This window comes from Ranitomeya variabilis, chromosome 4 (genome assembly GCF_051348905.1).
Source record: "Ranitomeya variabilis isolate aRanVar5 chromosome 4, aRanVar5.hap1, whole genome shotgun sequence".
Taxonomy (NCBI): Eukaryota; Metazoa; Chordata; class Amphibia; order Anura; family Dendrobatidae; genus Ranitomeya; species Ranitomeya variabilis.
In genome coordinates this window covers 484943787-484967865 of record NC_135235.1, presented here as the reverse complement: position 1 = coordinate 484967865, position 24079 = coordinate 484943787, and the positions used below count along the sequence as shown (strand labels likewise).

Sequence of the window (24079 nt, the reverse complement as noted above, 5' to 3'; positions counted from 1 at the left end):
AATACATTGCCTGCATTTACGATAGGAACTGGTGGATTGGAAATATTTCTGAAATTTCAGTCGACGAGCATGATGCATTAATAAATTTTATGCATCCTCATGGACCAGCCAGCTTCTTTCACTGGCCTGTGAAAAATGATACATGCTGTATTTCTGAGCAGTCAATCATTGCAATAATTCCAGCACCAGCTGCAACAGCAATGGGCCGACAATGCAGCTTCTCTGAACCGATTATGTTGCAAATTCACCAACAATTCCAGACCACTTAGACTGAACATTATGGCCTGGGAACCAACAAAAGATACCCAATATTAGGCTTGGGATCCTAGGCAAAGACACCCACCCTCAGGCTTCGGAACCTGCGATAAAGAGGCCGCCCGAGGCTCGCCTTGCACGGCTATCGGCCATGGCTCCTAGGCGATGGGGCTGCCAATTCTCGAAAGACAGCATTATTACAATTCTTAATAGGATTATAATACCAATTCTTAGGGAATTGGTTGTGGTATAACCACCATGGACCAACGCAAGGGTTTGAATAGTGCAGTTACCATTCATTGCGTATTAATAAATAACACCATGTTCAGTGGCATTTTTCATTTCTTAAACGGAGAGACTCCAAAAAAAAACCCCAATGATCATTGTAGAGAAAAATGTGCTCTTTCTAATGATATCAGAAGTAATATATTTTAGGGGTACCCTTTTTGGGAAATTTGACCTAAAAATAGGTAAAATTCGGTTTTTTTAAGTTTTTCATCATATGTGGGTGTGAATATTTCCACAAATACATATGCTTTGACCGTGATATTGCAGCAATACAAAGCCATGTAGATGTTTGGTGTACAGGGCAAAGCACCAGTTACTATTGGTTTTTGGTCTTGAGTTATATAGGGGCAAAGTTTGGAATAAATTTTATGTGACACGTTTTTCAAGCTACTTTGACACAAAATTGCGGCCGAAATATTGTTTTGTCATAGCCGGTAATAATTTTATCGTGTTTAGCAGCAAAAGTTGATGGCTATGTGCCAAAGTTAGCAAAATCCTCTTAGCTGAAGCCGCAGGCTTGGTGGAACCTCCAGTGAAAGGTCAACAGTGCCCAATGTATGTGAGATCTGGCCCTAAAAATTTACAGAACCTCTTTTCAAACATACATGTACATCCTTATGAATTTTCAGCAAAATCGGAGATGGTCGAGTGGGGACCACTGGTCCACTTGACATGGAATGACCCTATATATATATATATTTTTTTTGTAAAAAATACTTTATATTCTTGGAATTGTACTGACCCGAAAAACCCCTGGTCCAGATGGCTACATCTGGGAATTTTATAAATAGGGCCTAACGTCTCACCACTCAGTCTCTCTATAATAAAGTATTAGGTGGGGGATCCTCTTTCTTCCTACCTAAAATGTATTCCAAAACTAGGGAAAGACTGTCTAGCCCTCAGCTGTTATAGGCTGATTTCCCATATTAATTTGGATGTTAAAGGGAACCTGACATGCTGCCTGACACACTGCACAATTTCAGCCATAAATGTTTAACCCTGAAAAGATGCGGCGTTTAAGAGAAAAAACTTTAAAAGCCTCCAGGGACAAAGCCACATAGGAAACTAGTGGGACAAGTGAGTCCCTGTTGGCTTCTCCCTCCTGCTGCCCTTGAGTGACAGATCTCTACCTACATGTGTGTATACGGGGAGATCTGTCCCTCAAGGGGATCAGGTGGGGAGAAGCCTGTCCAACTAGTCTCCTATGCAGCTTGGTTCTCGGTGGATTTTAGTCTGTTTACTAAAATGCCACAGCGTTTTCAGTGTTATGGTAAATATATATGGTTAAAATCGTGCAAAGCATGCCTGATACATGCTCCCCTATCCATAGGCATCAGCTGTCTGGTTCCCTTTATCATCATATCAAAGGTTTTGGCTGAAAAGTTGAGTAAATCTAAAAGCCAGTGTCGCCAGTACAGGCGAGTTTTCTGAAGGGCCACCAGCATGGTTTGCTTACTGGGATCCACTCATTCCTGACCTTACACCTTATGTCAGCCATTGTTACCATTGGTCCCGAAAAGGCTTTTGACAAAGATAGACAGGACTGGTTTTACAGTGTAGTAGCAAAAATATCTTTTCCAGGCACCTTTTATACTTGTCTTCGCACCTTGTATACAAGTCCTAAAGCTCAGTTTCTGGCTTCCTTTCTAAACTCTTTTCTTTAGAGAAAGCTTTGACAAAGCTGCTTCTTGTCTCCTGTCTTTTTTTTTTTTTTTTTACTTGCCATCGGACCAATGGGACTATCAGGATTTGTATCCTGAGATTTTTTGTGGAATCTGGATAAATAGAAAAAAAAATTCAAGCCTTTTTTTTTTTTCACTGATTACCGTACATATTTTTTACTCTTGCTTTAACCCCTTCATGACCTTGGGATTTTCCTTTTTTCCGTGTTCCTTTTTCGCTCCCCTCCTTCCCAGAGCCATAACTTTTTTTATTTTTCTGTCAATATGGCCATGTGAGGGCTTATTTTTTGCGGGACGAATTGTACTTTTGAACGACATCATTGGTTTTACCATGACGTGTACTAGAAAATGGGGGAAAAAAAATTCCAAGTGTGGTGAAATTGCAAAAAAAGTGCAATCCCATGCGTGTTTTTTGTTTGGCTTTTTTGCTAGGTTCACTAAATGCTAAAAATGACTTGCCATTATGATTCTCCAGGTCATTACGAGTTCATAGACACCAAACATGACTAGGTTATTTTTTATCTAAGTGGTGAAAAAAAATTCCAAACTTTGCTAAAAAAAAATAAAATAAATAAATCGCGCCATTTTCCGATACCCGTAGCGTCTCCATTTTTCGTGATCTGGGGTCGGTTGAGGGCTTATTTTTTGCTTGCCGAGCTGACGTTTTTAGTGATACCATTTTGGTGCAGATGCGTTATTGCATTTTAATGCAATGTCGCAGCGACCATAAAAACGTAATTTTGGCGTTTCTAATTTTTTTTCTCGCTATGCCGTTTAGCGATCAGGTTAATACTTTTTTTTTTTTTTTTGATTGGGCAATTCTGAACGAGACGATACCAAATGTGTATATTTGATTTTATTTTTATTGTAGTATTTTGATTGGGGCGAAAGGTGGGTGATTTAAACTTTTTATATATTCTTTTATTCATTTCATATTTTTTTTTAAACTTTTTTTTTTTTTTTTTTAATATCTTTTGCCATGCTTTAATAGCCTCCATGGGAGGCTAGAAGCTGGCATAGCCTGATCGGCTCTGCTACATAGCATCGATTATCAGATCGCTCCTATGTAGCTTAACCCCTTCCCGACCCATGACGCCACGTAGGCGTCATGAAAACCCGTGCCAATCCGACCCATGACGCCTATGTGGCGTCATGGAATGATCGCGTCCCTGCAGATCGGGTGAAGGGGTTAACTCCGATTTCACCCGATCTGCAGAGACGGGGAGTGGCCAGCTCTGATTGGCTGTTGAAAGTGAAACTGCCAATCAGAGCGATTTGTAATATTTCACCTGAAAAACTGGTGAAATATTACAATCCAGCCATGGCCAATGCTGCAATACCATCGGCCATGGCTGGAAACACTAATGTGACCCCCCCCCCACCCCACCGATCGCCCCCCCAAGCGACCGATCTGTGCTCCGCTCCCCTCGGTCCTGTGCTCCGCTGCCCCGTGCTCCTACCCGCTCCCCCCGTGCTGCTATGCCACCCCCCTGTGCTCCGACGCCCCCCCCGTGCCCCGATCTCCCCCCCCCTTATACTCACCGAGGCTCCCGGTGTCCGTCCGCCTCCTCGCTGGGTGCCGCCATCTTCCAAAATGGCGGGCGCATGCTCAGTGCGCCCGCCGAATCTGCCAGTCGGCAGATTCGTTAAAAGTACATTTTGATCGCTGTGATAGGTTCTATCACAGCGATCAAAATAAAAAAAATAATAAATAACCCCCCCCTTTATCACCCCCATAGGTAGGGACAATAATAAAATAAAGAAAATATTTTTTTTTCTTTTTCCACTAGGGTTAGGGTTAGAACTAGGGTTAGGGTTAGGGTTAGGGTTACAGGTAGGGTTAGGGTTATGGCATGTGCGGATTTGGCTGCGGATCCGCAGCGGATTGGCCGCGGATCCGCAGCGGATTGGCCGCGGATCCGCAGCGGATTGGCCACTGTGAATTCGTAGCAGTTTTCCATCAGGTTTACAGTACCATGTACACCTATGGAAAACCAAATCCGCTGTGCCCATGGTGCGGAAAATTCCGTGCAGAAACGCTGCGTTGTATTTTCCGCAGCATGTCAATTCTTTGTGCGGATTCCGCAGCGTTTTACACCTGTTCCTCAATAAGAATCCGCAGGTGAAATCCGCACAAAAAAACACTGGAAATCTGCTGTAAATCCGCAGGTAAAACGCAGTGCCTTTTACCTGCAGATTTTTCAAAAATCGTGCGGAAAAATCTTACACGAATCCGCAACGTGGGCACATACCCTTAGGGTTAGGGTTGGAATTAGGGCTAGGGTTGGAAATAGGGTTAAGATTAGGCTTGTGGTTAGGGTTACAGATAGGGTTAGGGGTGTGTTGGGGTTACAGTTGTGGTTAGGGTTGGGATTAGGGTTAGGGTTGGGATTAGGGTTAGGATTAGGGTTGGAATTAGGGTTACGGGTGTGTTGGGGTTAGGGTTGTGGTTAGGTGTGTTGGGGTTAGGGTTGGGATTAGGGTTATGGCTACAGTTGGGATTAGGATTAGGATTGTGTTGGGTTTAGTGTTGAAGTTAGAATTGAGGGGTTTCCACTGTTTAGGCACATCAGGGGCTCTGCAAACGCAACATGGCGCCACCATTGATTCCAGCCAATCTTGCATTCAAAAAGTCAAATGGTGCTCCCTCCCTTCCAAGCCCCGACATGCACCCAAACAGTGGTTTACCCCCACATTTGGGGTACCAGCGTACTCGGGACAAACTGGGCAACAACTGTTGGGGTCCAATTTCTCCTGTTACCCTTGCAAAAATAAAAAATTACTTGCCAAGACATAATTTTTGAGGAAAGAACAATTATTTTTTATTTTCATGGCTCTGCGTTATAAACTTCTGTGAAGCACTTGGGGGTTGAAAGTGCTCACCACACATCTAGATAAGTTCCTTCGGGGGTCTAGTTTCCAAAATGGGGTCACTTGTGGGGTGTTTCTACTGTTTAGGCACATCAGGGGCTCTGCAAATGCAACGTGACGCCCGCAGACCATTCCATCAAAGTCTGCATTTCAAATGTCACTACTTCCCTTCCGAGCCCTGACGTGCGCCCAAACAGTGGTTTACCCCCACATATGGGGTATCACTGTACTCACAACAAACTGGGCAACAAACATTGGGGCCCAATTTCTCCTGTTACCCTTGTGAAAATAAAAAATTGCTTGCTAAAACATCTTTTTTGAGGAAAGAAAAATGATTTTTTATTTTCACGGCTCTGCGTTGTAAACTTCTGTGAAGCACTTGGGGGTTGAACGTGCTCATCACACATCTAGATAAGTTCCTTGGGCGGTCTAATTTCCAAAATGGGGTCACTTGTGGGGTGTTTCTACTGTTTAGGCACATCAGGGGCTCTGCAAATGCAATGTGACGCCCGCAGACCATTCCATCAGAGTCTGCATTTCAAATGTCACTACTTCCCTTCCGAGCCCTGACGTGTGCCCAAACAGTGGTTTACCCCCACATATGGGGTATCAGCGTACTCAGGAGAAACTGGACAACAACTTTTGTGGTCCAATTTCTCCTGTTACCCTTGCAAAAATAAAAAATTCTGGGCTAAAAAAATATTTTTGAGGAAAGGAAACACATTTATTATTTTCACGGCTCTGCGTTATAAACTTCTGCGAAGCACTTGGGGGTTCAAAGTGCTCACCACACATCTAGATAAGTTCCCTTGGGGGTCTAGTTTCCAAAATGGAGTCACTTGTGGGGAGTTCCTACTGTTTAGGCACATCAGGGGCTCTGCAAACGCAACCTGACGCCCGCAGAGCATTCCATCAAAGTCTGCATTTCAAAACGTCACTACTTCCCTTCCGAACCCCGACGTGTGCCAAAACAGTGGTTTACCCCCACATATGGGGTATCAGCGTACTCAGGAGAAACTGGACAACAACTTTTGGGGTCCAATTTCTCCTGTTACCTTTGGGAAAATAAAAAATTGTGGGCTAAAAAATCATTTTTGAGAAAAGAAAAATTATTTTTTATTTTCACGGCTCTGCGTTATAAACTTCTGCGAAGCACTTGGGGGTTCAAAGTGCTCACCACACATCTAGATTAGTTCCTTGGGAGGTCTAGTTTCCAAAATGGGGTCACTTGTGGGAGCGCTCCAATGTTTAGGCACACAGGGGCTCTCCAAACGTGACATGGTGTCCGCTAACGATTGGAGCTAGTTTTCCATTCAAAAAGTCAAATGGCACGCCTCCCCTTCCGAGCCTTGCCGTGCACCCAAACAGTGGTTTACCCCCACATATGAGGTATCAACGTACTCAGGAGAAATTGCCCAACAAATTTTAGGATCCATTTTATCCTGTTGCCCATGTGAAAATGAAAAAATTGAGGCTAAAATAATTTTTTTGTGAAAAAAAAGTACTGTTTCATTTTTACGGATCAATTTGTGAAGCACCTGGGGGTTTAAAGTGCTCACTATGCTTCTAGATAAGTTCCTTGGGGGGTCTAGTTTCCAAAATGGGGTCACTTGTGGGGGAGCTCCAATGTTTAGGCACACGGGGGCTCTCCAAACGCGACATGGTGTCCGCTAAAGATTGGAGCCAATTTTTCATTGAAAAAGTCAAATGGCGCTCCTTCCCTTCCGAGCCCTGCCGTGCGCCCAAACAGTGGTTTACCCCCACATATGAGGTATCAGCGTACTCAGGACAAATTGGACAACAACGTTCGTGGTCCAGTTTCTCCTTTTACCCTTGGGAAAATAAAAAAAATTTCGCTAAAAGATCATTTTTGTGACTAAAAAGTTAAATGTTCATTTTTTCCTTCCATGTTGCTTCTGCTGCTGTGAAACACCCGAAGGGTTAATAAACTTCTTGAATGTGGTTTTGAGCACCTTGAGGGGTGCAGTTTTTAGAATGGTGTCACTTTTGGGTATTTTCAGCCATATAGAACCCTCAAACTGACTTCAAATGTGAGGTGGTCCCTAAAAAAAAATGGTTTTGTAAATTTTGTTGTAAAAATGAGAAATCACTGGTCAAATTTTAACCCTTATAACTTCCTAGCAAAAAAAATAATTGTTTCCAAAATTGAGCTGATGTAAAGTAGACATGTGGGAAATGTTATTTATTAACTATTTTGTGTCACATAACTCTCTGGTTTAACAGAATAAAAATTCAAAATGTGAAAATTGCAAAATTTTCAAAATTTTTGCAAAATTTTCAAAATTTTTGCAAAATTTCCGTTTTTTTCACAAATAAACTCAGAAATTATCGACCTAAATTTACCACTAACATGAAGCCCAATATGTCACGAAAAAACAATCTCAGAATCGCTAGGATCCGTTGAAGCGTTCCTGAGTTATTACCTCATAAAGGGACACTGGTCAGAATTGCAAAAAACGGCAAGGTCATTAAGGCCAAAATAGGCTGGGTCATGAAGGGGTTAATTACAGGCTTGCTATGAGCGCCGACCACAGGGTGGTGCTCACAGCAAAGCGGCATCAGTAACCATAGTGGTCTCAATGACCTCTATGGTTACTATCCTGATGCATCGCTGACCCCTGATCAAGTGACGGGGGTCAGCGATGCGCGCATTTCCGGCCGCGCGCGGTAGTTAAATGCCGCTGTCAACGTTTGACAGTAACATTTATCTAGTTAATAGCGGCGGGTGGATCGCGATTCTACTCGCCGCTATTGCGCGCACATGTCAGCTGTTCAAAACAGCGGCCGGGGCAACACCGGGGCTGGTAAAAACCGAGCCAAATCATGTTCTCTGGGGTCTCGGCTACCCCCGGTATTCTGCAAGCTAACTGCGCTTAGATAAGCCCCGATGTATCCTGAAAGATGAGAAAAGGAGGTTAGTTAGATTATACTCACCCACGGGCGGTCCCGGGCCTCCCATCTTCTTACGATGACGTCCTCTTCTTTTCTTCACGCTGCGGCTCCGACGCAGGTGTACTTTGTCTGCCCTGTTGAGGGTACAGCAAAGTACTACAGTGCGCAGGCGCTGGGTAAGGTCAGAGAGGCCCGGCGCCTGCGCACTGCAGTATTTTGCTCTGCCCTCAACAGGGCAGACAAAGTACGCCTGCGCCGGAGCGAACAGCGGAGTGAGTATAATCTAACTAACCTCTTTTTCTCATCTTTCAGGATACATCGGGGCTTATCTAAGCGCAGTTAGCTTGCAGAATGCTAGCATTTTCCAAGCGATCTGTAGCATCGCTTGGAAAACTGATTGACAGGTTGGTCACACTTGTCAAACATAGTGTTTGACAAGTGTGATCAACTTTTTACTATTGATGCTGCCTATGCAGCATCAATAGTAAAAAAGATAAAATGTTAAAAATAATTTTAAAAAAATCATGATATACTCACCTTCCAGTGGCCCCAGCAGCCTTTTCCGCTCTTTGCGATGCTCCCTTTCCCAGTAATGCACTGCGAGAATGACCTGTGATGACGTAGCAGTCTCGCAAGACCGCTACGTCATCACAGGTCATTGCCGCTAGAAATTATTGGGAACGGGAGCATCGCGAGGAGCGAGAAGACTGCAGGGGATGCCGGAAGGTGAGAATATCACGATTTTTTTTCTTTTAATTTCTTTTTTTTTTTTTTTTTCTTTTTAAACAATTTTATGGTTTCCAGGGCCTGGAGGAGAGTCTCCTCTCCTCCACCCTGGGTACCCAACCGCACATGATCCGCTTACTTCCCGCATGGTGGGCATAGCCACATGCTGAAAGTAAGTATGTGTGCGAAATCCCCGTGATTCCGCACAAAGAATGAACATGCTGCTTTTTTTTCCGGAATTTGATTCCGCCGCGGAAAGAAGCGCAACACGTGCACAAAAATTGCGGATTGAATTCTAATAATAGGATGCTTAATGTATGTTTTTTTTTTCGCGTTTTTATAGCGAAAAATCCTGAACGTGTGCACACCACAGCCTAAATCTTTACTGGATGGAACACCGGTTTAAATCATGCAAATGAAATGTGGGACATGCAGTGAGCTATGATTTAGTCCTTGCAAGAGCGCTTTTTAAGGGTTGTTAAATGGTATAATATAGTTATGTCAGATGAGGGATATGTTCAGTAAGATCGCACAATACGATAACTGTGTTAGACAACTGTGGTCAGGAATGCAGTCTGTCTTCTCTAGCCTTACCTGGATTCTTTGTGAATCATTAGTAATAGGGGAACATACTTTTCTGCTCCACCCCATTTTACATGACAGCATTTACATGATGAACACTTTTTTCATTTTTTTTATTATGTTTTTATTATTGTGTAGTACATAGATTTACCCAATTCTCGAAACAAAGAGCAGTCATCAATACAAATATAATACTAATAACAAAATTACAATATTTTCAAGTGTGGTTTCTGCTGCTTAAAGGGAACCTGTCACCCCCAAAATCGAAGGTGAGCTAAGCCCACCAGCATCAGGGGCTTATCTACAGAATTCTGTAATGCTGTAGATAAGCCCTCAATGTAACCTGAAAGATGAGAAAAAGAGGTTAGATTATACTCACCCAGGGGCGGTCCCGGTCCGGTTCTGGCCCGATGGGCGTTGCGGTCCGGTCCGGGGCCTCCCATCTTCTTACCATGACGTCCTCTTCTTGTATTCACGCTGCGGCTCCGGCGCAGGCGTACTTTATCTGCCCTGTTGAGGGCAGAGCAAAGTACTGCAGTGCGCAGGTGCCGGGAAAGGTCAGAGAGGCGCCTGCGCACTGCAGCCGGAGCCGCAGCGTGAATACAACAAGAGGACGTTATCGTAAGAAGATGGGAGGCCCACGACACCGATCAGACCAGAACCGGACCGGGACCGCCCCTGGGTGAGTATAATCTAATCTCTTTTTATCATCTTTCAGGATACTTCGGGGGCTTATCTACAGTGCAGCGCCCCAGCGTCCTGGTCGTTGCAGTGATGTCATTCTTCCACCAGGGGGAGTGATATTACGTCTGATAGCAATAAAGGAGATCTTCCTACCAGGTATCACAAACCATACACCACACTTCACACTCCAGTCCACCAGGGGAAGCCTTGCTCCTATCTACTAGGGCACTCCTCACAGAAGGGTAAAACTGGTGGTTTGGATAGAAAGTTAGAAAGAAGCTAAATAAGCTGACTGGGCTTTTTCCAGGCAACACCTGTGTGTGACAGCGATCCAGCGATGTGTTCGCTTTTAACCAGGGTAAACATCGGGTAACTAAGCGCAGGGCCGCGCTTAGTAACCCGATGTTTACCCTGGTTACAAGCGTAAACGTAAAAAAAAACAAACAGTACATACTCACATTCCGGTGTCTGTCCCCCGGCGTTCTGCTTCTCTCCACTGTGAGCGCCATAGCCGGAAAGCAGAGCGGTGACGTCACCGCGTCACCGCTGTGCTCGCTTTCCGGCCGGCAGGCGCTCACACAGTGCAGAGAAGCTGAGATGCCGGAGGACAGACACCGGAATGTAAGTATGTACTGTTTGTTTTTTTTACGTTTACGCTTGTAACCAGGGTAAACATCGGGTTACTAAGCGCGGCCCTGCGCTTAGTTACCCAATGTTTACCCTGGTTACAAGCGAACACATCGCTGGATCGCTGTCACACACAACGATCCAGCGATGTCAGCGGGTGATCAAGCGACGAAAGAAAGTTCCAAACGATCTGCTACGACGTACGATTCTCAGCAGGGTCCCTGATCGCTGCTGCGTGTCAGACACTGCGATATCGTAACGATATCGCTAGAACGTCACGAATCGTACCGTCGTAGCGATGGAAATTTCACTGTGTGACGGTACCCTAAGTGTTTTATTTGAATACCTATTTCATTATTAAACTGTATGTGAACATGGTTGATCTTAAACAAATGAAATTAAAACTTAATTTTTATTAATGTTTTTCTGAAAAAGATTACACAGGCTGTTTGCAATTGTTTTCTTTATAGCATTCTGCACACAAATAACAAACATGCTTTAAATTTCTATTACTATAACATGAAATCTAACTAAATATAACTTTTTGTTAGCATATTTTTATAAAACAACAAATGAAAAATAATATAAACTTCAGTTTTTCTTTTTTATCTTATAAAAAGATTGAACATGTTCATGCATTTTTACATTGAACACAATAATAAAACACATGTGCTTTACATACCGAATATACTCGAGTATAAGCCCAGAATTTCATTTTTTTAGGCTGAAATTGCCCCTCTCGGCTTATACTCTAGTCATACCCAGGGGTCGGCAGGGGAGGTGGAGCAGCAGCTGTGTAATAATACTCACCTGCTCCTGGCGCAGTCCCTGGTTCCCCGGCGCCGGCAGCTTCTTCCTGTAGTGAGCGGTCACATGGTACCGCTCATTACAGTAATGAATATGGACCCCACTCCACTCCCATAGGGGTGGAGCCGCATATTCATTACTGTAATGAGCGGTTCCATGTGACCGCTCACTACAGGAAGAAGCTGCCGAGGAACCAGGGACACTGCGCCAGGAGCAGGTGAGTATAACGCAGTGCGCGATATTCACCTGCTCCCCGTTCCACGGCCACCGCTGCGTCTTCCCCGTCCTCTGCACTGACGCTCAAGTCAGAGGGCGCGATGACGCGATTAGTGTGCGCGCCACCCTCTGCCTGGACAGTCAGTGCAGAGGATGGGGAAGACGCAGCGGCGGTCGTGGAACGGGGAGCAGGTGAATAAAGCAAGTGTCGGGGGCCTGAGCGATGAGAGGTATGTGGTTTTTTTATTTTTTTTTATTTCAGCAACAACTTGTGGGGCAAATGTCTGTATTAGAGCATCTTATGTGGCCATAATCCGCATTTGTGCAGCATTATATGGGGCATATTTTAATATGGAGAATCTTATGGGGCCTATCCTGAACTGTTTGGAACATTATAAGGGGCTCCTGATTCAATATGGATATTCGAAAACACTTAGCCTACTGATGTCTCAATTAATTTGATTTATTGGTATCTATTTGTATTTTTGACATTTACCAGTGGCTGCTGCATTTTCCACCCTAGGCTTATACTCGAGTCATTAAGTTTTCCCAGTTTTTTTGTGGCAAAATTAGGGGTCTCTGCTTATACTTAGCATATAGCATATACGGTAGATACTTTGCACACCCAGCACATGTCAGATTTGTTTTATTGTCACAAGAAGATGGACAGAAGCTACATCTCTTCCTTTTTGGCTGGTAGCTGTGCTGGTGGAGGCCGTGGAGTCTTTCTTGAGCATGCTGCTGGACACTCTTCACAATGGCTGCTGATCCTTCACTTCTGGGGTTTACTTTTCTGGCTTCGGCCTAACTAGGGATTTTCCTAATTCTTCAATAAAATTCTTCTTTTATGCAGCTTCTTTCCGTTCCAGTTGGGGTCAGTTATCCTCCATAAAACAAATGCATTGTATGCCGAAACATCCAGAATGTTGGAAAAATGTTATCATTGGCCAACGATTAGTTTTGCGTTTGCATGTGTATGACGATATTGCTTGATCTAGTGTATCAACTGCCCCTTTTGTGACATTATAATCTAATATCATGTCCGGCTTTCTGTCTTCCCCAATTACTTATTGCATTGTCATGGTGCATTGTGCTCATTAGAGTTACGTTTATTTTTTGGGGGAACGTAAAACACAACTGTTGTAAATCCAGTATAGTAAAAATGGAACTATACACATCTCTTTTACTAAGGATACCTTGCGGCAGTTCTGGCTTGTTTTTCCTTAAAGTACCCAGCATGGTAAGTTGTCTTTTTCGCAACATCTGGCCCTGTTGGCAGGATGTGAAAAAGTTGTCACATGAGACATTTTGTCCTTTTAGTCTGAATCAAATTGAGAACAACTCTCATACCCTGATTTTTTTTTTTCAGCTTTCTCCAGGGTTTCTTCCTGTATACAACTGAGTATTTGCAACATATGATCTTTTGCTGTCACAAAGTGTCCATATCTTGATGCAGTACTTTGCTAGTTTAGGCCTCTTTCACACTTCTGTCTTTCAGCTCCCGTCACAATCCGTCATTTTTTGAGAATGCAGGATCCTGCATTTTCTCATAGACTTGTACTAGCGACAGATTGTGACGGATGGCCATCCGTTTCATCCGTCTTTCACTGGATCCTGCATAAAAAAATAGTCCATCGGGCAGAGAAAACGTTCAGAGGAACGTTTTTTCTGCACGTCGGAAAATCGGTCAGCGACGCATCTTGCGCTGCCCGTCACTGGCTACAATAGTAGCCTATGGGCGCAGGATTCATCGCTGACTTTGAAAAGCAGGAATCCAGCGACGGGTCCCGTCTTTTCAAAGACAGCATGCGTGGAAGAATTTTCCGTCAGGGGAATTCTCTTGCTTGCTCTCTTTTTACTATTGATGCTGCTATTGACGCCGGTAGGTGAGAATACTGCAGTTTTTTTTTTGTTTGTTTTTTATTTATTTATTTTTTAACCTGGTTTGTGTTGTGTGTGTGTGCGTTTTCGCAGCGGAAAACTGCTGCGAAGATGCATACACAACAGGTGCACATATGCTTGACGGGTCCGTCAGAAAGACATTGCACACGTTTTCCACAATTTGCACAGGATCTGTCATTTCAACGTCTTGACGGATCCTGTGCAGATTTGGAAGACGGAAGTGTGAAAGAAGACTTACTCGGCATGTATTGTCTGAACGTGCACCTACCTCGGAATGCCACCAGTTGTTCATCGAGAGTTACAGCTTCACCAATATTATATAATTTTGGTAGAATCTCTACTCATTTATTCCAAACATTTCTAATAGGGGCTAGTTTATCTTTAGCTCTTCTTTCATTTCAATCTGTTTTATTATCAAACCTCAGTGCTCTAGAAATCTCATGAAACCTTTCAAGAGACATTGTAGGTCTAAATATGTGGCAACCGGTTTCGGAATTCTACAAACCTTTAGTTGATTCACCATAAGATTTGTATATTCCTGCTAAAAGAAGTAAACCAATATAAGCATTTAGGACTGTCAAATCTAATTTGTTCCATTTATCACCATAAACTCGTTGTCCCTCAATGTTTGTCATTTGTATTATAATATTTAGGATAGTCATATTTAGGAACAAAACGAATGCTGATTCTATATAAGATATTCTTGATATAGCGTAGATAGTAGGACCAGGAGTAGCTTTTATGATATTTTCAGAGGACAATCTACCAGCATGACTAGGCTCAAGTTCCAAATTACATCCTTGTTTTTAGAATGGATTTCTTGCATCCAACTAGTTGTCTGAGTATCATGTTCCTCTTCATAGTCCACTTCAGAATCAGAATTTTCAGCATTGCTTTCCCCGTCGCTCATGTGGTCCTCCTCTTCGGACACATTTTCCTGTGGGATATCATCTTCTGAATCAGAGGCGTTGACAAGCTCTTCCAATTCGGCATCAGTCAATAGACATTTTTGAAATATCTTTAGCCAAATTTGGAAATTATAAGAACAGTGAAACCTCCTCCCTTTTGAATGATGAGATGAAGTACACAGGAAAACAAGAAAAATTTGCTGGCAGAATTAATTAGTGACCTGTTGAACAGTATAAACTGTTATCGGGTCATATTGACCCAAACAGTACAAGTGTAGCAAAATGTAAACAAAAAAAAAACAACTCATAGTAAGGGTACCGTCACACAGTGAAATTTCCATCGCTACGACGGCACGATTCGTGACGTTCTAGCGATATCGTTACGATATCGCTGTGTCTGACACGCTACTGCGATCAGACATCACGCTGAGAATCGTACGTCGTAGCAGATCGTTTGGAACTTTCTTTCGTCGCTTGATCACCCGCTGACATCGCTGGATCGTTGTGTGTGACAGCGATCCAGCGATGTCTTCGCTTGTAACCAGGGTAAACATCGGGTAACTAAGCGCAGGGCCGCGCTTAGTAACCCGATGTTTACCCTGGTTACCAGCGTTAACGTAAAAAAAAAAAAACAGTACATACTTACATTCCGGTGTCTGTCCCCGGCGTCTCAGCTTCTCTGCACTGTGTGAGCGCCTGCCGGCCGGAAAGCGAGCACAGCGGTGACGCGGTGACGTCACCGCTCTGCTTTCCGGCTATGGTGCTTACACAGTGGAGAGAAGCAGAACGCCGGAGGACAGACACCGGAATGTAAGTATGTACTGTTTGTTTTTTTTACGTTAACGCTGGTAACCAGGGTAAACATCGGGTTACTAAGCGCGGCCCTGCGCTTAGTAACCCGATGTTTACCCTGGTTACTCGGGGACTTCGGCATCGCTCCAGCGCCGTGATTGAAAAGTGTGACCGCAGTCTACGACGCTGGAGCGATCTTCATACGACGCTGCGACGTCACGGATCGTGCCGTCGCAGCGATGGAAATTTCACTGTGTGACGGTACCCTAGGAACCCCTCAAATGAGGAAAAGTCAATTAATCACAAGTTTCAGATCCGCATGATAATCTGCAGGGTCTCAAATTTCATTTCTGGTCATGTGGACCAACAGGGTTAATATGTTGCAATCATCATATTATATAGCACGGTGTACTTACAATTGCTCATTTTACCTTTCTACTTGACAGCGGAAAAAAGAACAATGAGTAAAGTGTGTGTTTTTTTTATGTACAGTATATATAAACTAGCTGAAGAGTCCGGCGTTGCCTGGGCATAGTAAATAACTGTGGTTAGTTATAACAAATTTATAATGATTATCCTCCATCCCATATTCACGTGCCCATATACCGATCATACACATCCTCATCCCATAGTCCCGTGCCCATATTCCCATCATACATATCCTCCATCCCATAGTTCCATTCCCATTATGACATCATCTTCGCCGTGGCAACCTATTACGACATCGTCACCATGTCAAACATTATGATATAACCGTCACCATTACAACCTATTATGACATCATCATCGCCAAGGCAACCATCATGACATCTTCGCCATGGCAACCTTCGTGACATCATCGTTGCCATGGCAACCTTTATGATATCAGTGTTGCCATGGCAACCATTATGACATCATTGACTCCATGGCAACCTTTATGATATCGTCACTATCGCAACCATTATGATTATGACTCGTGTGTGTGTGTGTGTGTGTAAAATATATATATATATATATATATATATATATATATATATATATATATATATATATATATATACATAATGTATATATATGTGTGTGTGTATATATATATATATATATATATATTCATGTATTTCTGCACAGAAAATGATAATAGTACATTTATTATTAATCCTTTTTTATCATTCCATATCTCCCAGCACATATCCATATCCTGCAGTCTTCTTTCCACCCATTTATGCTCTTTAACCCCTTCAGCCCCGGAGCTTTTTTCGTTTTCGTTTTTCGCTCCCCTCCTTCCCAGAGCCATAACTTTTTTATTTTTCCATCAATATGGCCATGTGAGGGCTTATTTTTTGCGGGACGAGATGTACTTTTGAACGATACCATTGGTTTTTCCATGCCGTGTAACAGAAAACGGGAAAAAAATTCCAAGTGTGATGAAATTGCAAAAAAAGTGCAATCTCACACTTGTTTTTTGATTGGCTATTTTGCTAGGTTCACCAAATGCTAAAACTGACCTGCCATTATGATTCTCCAGGTCATTACGAGTTCTTAGACACCTAACATGTCTAGGTTATTTTTTATCTAAGTGGTGAAAAAAAATTCCAACGTTTGCTAAAAAAAAAAAAAAATAAATAAAAATTGTGCGATTTTCCGATACTCGTAGCGTCTCCAATTTTCATGATCTGGGGTCAGGTGAGGGCTTATTTTTTGCGTGCCGAGCTGGCGTTTTTAATGATACCATTTTGGTGTAGATACGTTCTTTTGATCGCCCGTTATTACATTTTAATGCAATGTCGCGGCGACCAAAAAACGTAATTTTGGCGTTTTGATTTTTTTTCTCGCTACGCCATTTAGCGGTCAGGTTAATCCTTTGTTTTTATTGATAGATCGGGCGATTCTGAACGTGGCGATACCAAATACGTGTAGGTTCGATTTTTTTTTTATTATTATTTTATTTTGATTGGGGAGAAAGGGGGGTGATTTGAACTTTTATATTTTTTTTATTTTTTTAATATTTTTAAACACTTTTTTTTCTTAATTTTTGCATGCTTCAATAGACTCCATAGGAGGCTAGAAGCATGCACAACTCGATCGGCTCTGCTACATCGAGGTGAAATACAGATCACCTCTATGTAGCAGAAATGGTCGTGTACTTTGAGCGCCGACCACAGGGTGGCGCTCAAAGCATTCGGCCATCAACAACCATAGAGGTCTCAAGGAGACCTCTGGTTGTTATGGCGATGGACTGCTGACCCCCGATCATGTGACGGGGGTCAGCAGTGCGAGCACCCCCGGCCACGCGGCCGGGAGCGCTAGTTAAATGCCGCTGTCAGCGCTTGACGGCGGCATTTAACTAGTTAATGGGCGCGGGCGGATCGCGATTCCGCTCGCGCTCATTGCGCGCACATGTCAGCTGTACAAAACAGCTGACATGTCGCGGCTTTAAGGTGGGCTCAGCGCCGGAGCCCACATTAAAGCAGGGGATCTGCCAGCTGACGTACTATTCTGTCAGCTGGCAGAAAGGGGTTAACTGAGTAAATGGCCTGTTCCATGTAGTAGTTTATTTGTAACTCTCCATTAACCTGAGATGAAACTGGTAATTCCAAACCTCTAGGAAGCTTCAGGACTCTAATACATTGATTATTGTGCCATGTACAGGACTCTCTTGGTAGAAAAGACTGTAGAATTCCCAGCAGTAACTTGTGGCAGACATTTGCATGACTGATAATTGTGTTCTGGAATCCCCACTGTAAAATATCAGACTCTACAGATCTGTGCCGGAAGACTGTGTCTGCCTGTATTGAGAAACTTAAGACTTGCTCACATACATCATAAGATAAGATTCTTGTGTCCTTACTCCTAATTTTCAATATGCCCGTACAGTTAGACAATGCTTAACCCAACCACTGATCTGGTCATAAACTAATGTCTCTAGGGGCCATCCTACCTGCTCTATACACTGACAGAGCTTTCAAGAGACCTGGCATGTTGGATTTAAATTTACTTAATCCTTTGTTCCCACCGAAAATAATGGAAGGTGTCAGGGACTTATTACCCTCTCCCCATTGAAGTAACCATTTATGTTTAAGGTGGCATCAGGGGAAATGCCAATGGCTGTACTGTGGCCAAATTAAGACTCTCATCTTACAGATCTCACACTGGAAGAGACACAAACATGAAAGATTTGAATCATTTTTGTATGTTTTTATTTTCTAGGTCTTCAATGATCCAATACATGGACATATTGAATTACATCCCTTGTTAATTCACATTATAGACACTCCTCAGTTCCAGCGTCTGCGATACATTAAACAGCTTGGTGGCAGCTACTATGTGTTCCCAGGAGCTTCCCACAATAGATTTGAGCACTCAATTGGGTATGTGACCATTTTTATCCTCATTTTGTCATGTCTGTCAATTGTTGTGTTCTTCCTTATCAACAGTGATTTAGTGTTTGTCTACAAGTGTTATTGCAGTTTTGGTTCCTGTTTTTTTTTTTTTTTGTGATGTAAAAATTGATCCAATCCTCTGTGCAGTTATTGGCATCTTACGCTGTCCACTTCTTGTACAATACATATAATTGCAATATGTTGTATATATCTCTAGCCTCGTATATCCAATTTTTGGGGAACCATCCACTTGCGGACAGACACAATGCAATGCAGGACAACATCATATCATTACTTTTTATTTGTTACCAAACTTTTGATCTCCTTTCCAGTGGTATTTTTTTTCTGTCACCCATGACAGCACCAACTAGAGAGGAGATCCGCCCTTCAAGGACAGGAAACCTTCAAGATAAAAAGGCAGCTCCTCTCGTCGCATCAGTTGTTTCCTGTCCTTGACGGGGGAATATACAGTCCTGCGCGGTGGCAGAAGGTTGGAGAAAAGAAAACAAGTTCACAGACCTGGACTAGTTGGTTAGGGCAGGGCACAGTCTCTGCTGCGGCCGGTTCCGGGAGTGCTGGAAGCGCTACCTGTGTCCCGTCTGTTGGAAGGGCGGAGGTGTGCGGTGCCATAATCGCATGGTAAGACTGCAACCACGCGTTCCGGCGCGGTTACAGAGCACAGCCAGAAGTCACGCTCTGATGATGCGGCCGGGACCTTTCACTCGGAGCACTTCCGGGGTGGGTATCGGAAGCTGCACGAGCAAGCCGGCCAGCAGATCCCCTGGAGTATATTACTTAAGGGTGGATCACCGGTTAGACAGGGGCACTAGTGCATGCAGGAATGCACAGCAGCCCTCTCCACAGCGGCAGCAGCAGGTGCTGCAGCTACAGCAGCACTTGGAGCCAGAGTAGCCACAGCGACATAGGCGTCAGAGTCCCCAAGAGCGACCACACCAGTATAGAAGTACCGGACGCTCAAGTGGGGTACGCAGGTCCAAGGACTCCAGGACAAATCGGGAGAGCTCTAACAGAATGGCGGATTCCACAGTCTCTAGGGGAGACATCTCGGACGACGTTCTGCCTCCTGTTCCGGTACCCTTCAATTCCTCTGACTGGTGAGTGAGCTACAAGAATGTCATTTTAATAATGAAAATCTCTCTCCTTCTCTCCCTCTCTGTCCTCTTGTTTCTCTGGCTTGGAATCCCCTAGAAAATGCACTGAAAAAAACCCCAAAGCCCAGGGCTTGTGCTCTGTGCGGTCACGGATTATCTAGTGTATGGCCCTATAAAATGTGCCAATCATGTTTCTCTTCCAGCTTAAAAATGCTCATCAGGACGGAGGTAGAGAATTCGCTAAGATCCCTGTCCCACTCAGACGAAGCACCCCACAGAGACAGGGCTGAAAGATCTCCCACGTCATCAGCTATAGACACAGGTGAAGGGTTTAAGAGGATTCTTCTTGGTCATCCTCATCGGAAAGTGACTCAGAAGTGGGTTATTGTTTCACCCTTGAGGAAGTAGACAATTTAGTTAATACCGTGAGGTCCACAATGGGTCTTGGTGACCAAAAGGCCAAAAAAATCAGTCCAGGACGTAATATTTGGCACTTTGGACCTGAATAAACATAGATCCTTCCCTATTAATGAGAAAGTGCTTGATCTCATTAATAGAGAATTGTTGAGGCCAGAGAAAAAGGGTTCTTTGCCATCCTCCTTTAAAAGGAAATGCCGTACCTTTTTGTTGAAGAGGCAACGACATCCTGGAGTAAATCCCTGAAATTGGATGTCGCTATATCCAAAAACTCGAAAAGGTCATCCCTTCCCTTTTAGGATGCAGGCTTACTAAGAAACCCCCTTGATAGAAAGGTTGATACTTGTCTCAAGGGTTCCTGGGAGTTGTCGGCGGGTGCACTAAGGCAGGCTATTGCAGCAAGCTGTACAACTAGATCCCTTATGATCTGCCTTGGTAGGTTGGAAGACCAGCTGAGGGAAGATTCGCTCAGAGACTCCATTTTGGCCACACTCCCTGTAGTCAAGGGGGTGGCAGCCTTCCTATCGGACGCCTCAGCCAAACTAGCTGCAAGATATGCCGTGCTATCTAATGCAGTTCGGAGAGCAGTCTGGTTGAAGTGCTGCCCGGGGGACTTACAAGTGAAAGTGAAACTGTGCTCTCTCCTCTGTGAAGGACAGTATTTATTCAGCACAGCTTTGGATGACATCCTGGAAAAAGCAAATAAAAAGGGGTTTCCAAAACCTCCTTTCTCGTCCTTAAAGCAGTCCTTTCAGAGGGAGAAATTCAACAAAAGGAGACTGGCCACACAACACAATAGGTGGGCCCACGAAAGGCAAGGAATTTTTGTTTGGTGGTTCTTCCCAGAACAGTAGAAAACCCTCTAAATGACTTTGTAACCCAGGTGGAACAAACTTTTTTTTTTTTTTTTTCTTCCTTCCAGTCTGGGCGAAGATTTCCTTCAGCACTTGGGTGCCCAGTCTGATAAGATCAGGATTGAGGCTGACGTTCCTTAAACCAGAGAGGTTTCTCATGACTGCTTCACAAACATCCGTGTCGGAACAAAAAGCTCTGGAAACATATACTGAGCCTCCTAGAAAAGAACGTTTTGCAGGAAGTTCCTCCAGGAGAAGAAATGAAAAAGATTTTATTCTCCTTGTTTCTGATAAAGAAGCCAGAAGGCTCATGCAGGACAATTTTCAACCTGAAAGGCTTGAACAAGTTCTTGAAAATTCCCAGGTTCAAGATAGTCAATAAAATCAGCGGTACAGTTGCTCTTTCCTGGTTGTTATATGGACGTCCTAGACCTAAGAGACACATATTGCCACGTGCCAATACACTCAACATTCCAAATATTTCTGAGTGGCTGTAACTATGGGTGCATCAGAAGGCACTTTCAATACAGAGACCTTCCCTTTGGCCTGGCAGTAGCTCCTTGTGTGTTCACGAAACGAATAGCGGAAGTTACTTCTCACGTCAGGGAAGAAAACAGGCTAGTCATCCCATACTTAGACAACTTCCTAACAGTGGGTCATTCCTTCAGTCATAGCCAGAGTCAGGTGAAAGAGAGATCCACCATCTTGAAAAACTTAAGTTGGTGTTTAAACCTAGAAAAATCAAGGTTAGACCCACAAAGGACACAGATCTTCCTGGGACTCTAACTGGACTCGGACCGACAGGAGTGTCATTTACAAGATCAGAAGAGGGAAAAGTTAATCAGTCTGCTCTCTACATCAATACGAGAACCGGTAGAAAGAGAGAGCTTAAACATATACTTCTAGCAGTAGAGAATCCACTGCACAGTCTTCTATCCTTCCTACAAGGCCACCATGTAAAGGTATTTTTGGACAACCAGGTCACAGTTACATACCTAAATCATCAAGGGGGGGCACACGTTCCTGATGCCTAATGCAGATTACAAAGCGGATTTTCAGCCTCTCAGAGGAAAACATCAAGAACTCAGGATTCAGATTGTGACCAGATGGGAGTGTATGCAGATCGACATTTTTGCAACCTGGTAGAACAGCAAGTTAAAGAAATTCTGCTCCTTGGACCCAAAAGGAAACCCTCAGGTGGTGGAGCTTTTCAGATCAGATGGGACATCACTCTTCCCTACACCTTTCCACCAGTTTGTCTGATTCCAGCCGTACTAAGAAAGATCAGAGGATGGGGCGAGGGTGGTTCTCCTAGCTCCCTTCTGGCCCAAGAGGCCTTGGTTCTTTTAGCTGAGGAACATGTCAGTCAGGGAACCATGGGAAGGGAACCTTCCAGAGATTTCACACCTTCTAGCTCAAGGACCCATATTCCATCCTCAGGTGATTGGGCTGCACTTAACAGCCTGGAGCTTGAGAGGTCAGTGCTAGAAAATAAGGGTTCTCTCCTAACCTGGTCCCTACCTTATTTAGTAGTAGGAAATCAATCACTATGAGGATTTATGGTAGGACTTTGGAAAAGATCCTGTCATCTACAGGGAGTATATTTGGGGGAAGGGTGCCCCTAAAAGAAATCCTGGCGTTCCTTCAAAGAAGGCATGAGCAAGGCCTGGCAGTCAGGACCTTTAAAAGTCCAGATTTCGGCCCTTGGTGCGTTACACAATTACAACCTCATGAGTAATCAGTGGGTGATTAGGTTTGTTAACTTGTGTGTTAGATCCAGACCGGTCCCGGCAGCTAAAACACCTCCATGGGATTTAAATTTGGTTCTAAATGTGTTAATAGAAGCCCCCTTTGAACCTCTAAGTTCAGGGTCCATAAAATTGATCACCCTAAAAACTTTACTATTTTTGGCCCAACATCAGCCCGCAGGGTGAGTGATATACAGGCTTTGTTAGTAGTGCAAACTGTAGTAAATCAAGGAGCGCAAATAGGGTCTTATCCATGTATTACAATGTGCGTTTTTGGCTAAAAACTTCTCACCTGGTGGTGTAACGACAAGTCATGTATGTCAGCTGCTGCAGATCCACGGTTCGACAACAACATAGTTAAATTGTTACCAAGGGAGATTGTGGACTGTATCTGTGCTGCCAGACAATTCCAATGCAAAATATGGTTAAAGGATAAAGGTGGTTTATTCTTATTGCAAAGTCTACATGACTTCTTCAGGAAATACCACAAAGACAGTCTTTGTGGTATTTCCAGAAGAAGTCATATAGACCTTGAAACACGTAGAATAAACCACCTTTATCCTTTAACCATATTTTGCATTGGAATTGTCTGGCAACACGGGTACAGTCCACAATCTCCCTTGGTAACAGTTTATACAGGCTTTGTTGGCAGACCTTCCCTTTACCCTGGTTATGGATGATAGAATAGTCTTAAGACCTGACCCAGCTTATCTACCGAAAGTAGTATCCAAATTCTATAGGTCACAGGAGATAACTCGGCCGTCCTTCTGTCCTGACCTCAAGGATAGTAAAGAAGAGAAGTTTCACACCTTAGATGTTAGGAGGTGCCTTCTTGACTATTTAACAGCAAGAAAAGCCTTGGAGGAAGGATAGGGCTCTTTTTATCTCTTTTCAGGGCTCTAGCAAAGGAATGAGAGCCTCAAAGGGTACCATATCCAGGTGGCTAAGAGAGGCCATCAAGTTGGCCTATACAGATGCAGGAAGACTAGCCCCTGACGACCTGAAAGTCCACTGTAACGTCTTGGGCAGAAAGAGCAGACGTGTCCATTGAGCAGATCTGTAAGGCATCTTCATGGTCATCACCTTCTACCTTTTATAGCCACTATAGGCTAGATCTACCTGCCTCTTCTGATCTCATGTTTTGGGAAGAGAGTTCTACAGGCTGTGGCCCCTCCCTAATGTATGAGTACTTCTCTCGTTGGTGCTGTCATGGTTGACAGAAAAACATGTATATTACTTACTGGTAATATGTTTTTCCAGGTCACCACCTGACAGCACACTGGAGGACGTCCTTCTTATCCATGATGGGACAGGAAACACGAGAGGTTAAAAGGAC

At 43.7% G+C, this 24079-nt stretch overlaps 1 protein-coding gene across 2 annotated transcripts in view; it reads left to right on the top strand.

Moving 5' to 3' along the window:
- Window positions 1-24079, top strand: part of SAMHD1 (SAM and HD domain containing deoxynucleoside triphosphate triphosphohydrolase 1) — a 610883-nt gene that overhangs the window by 57017 nt on the left and 529787 nt on the right. For both annotated transcript variants that reach the window (XM_077251917.1, XM_077251916.1), the window contains exon 4: window positions 18440-18600. In XM_077251917.1, coding sequence (XP_077108032.1) covers window positions 18440-18600 — 161 coding nt within the window. The remainder of the gene's footprint in view (window positions 1-18439; window positions 18601-24079) is intronic.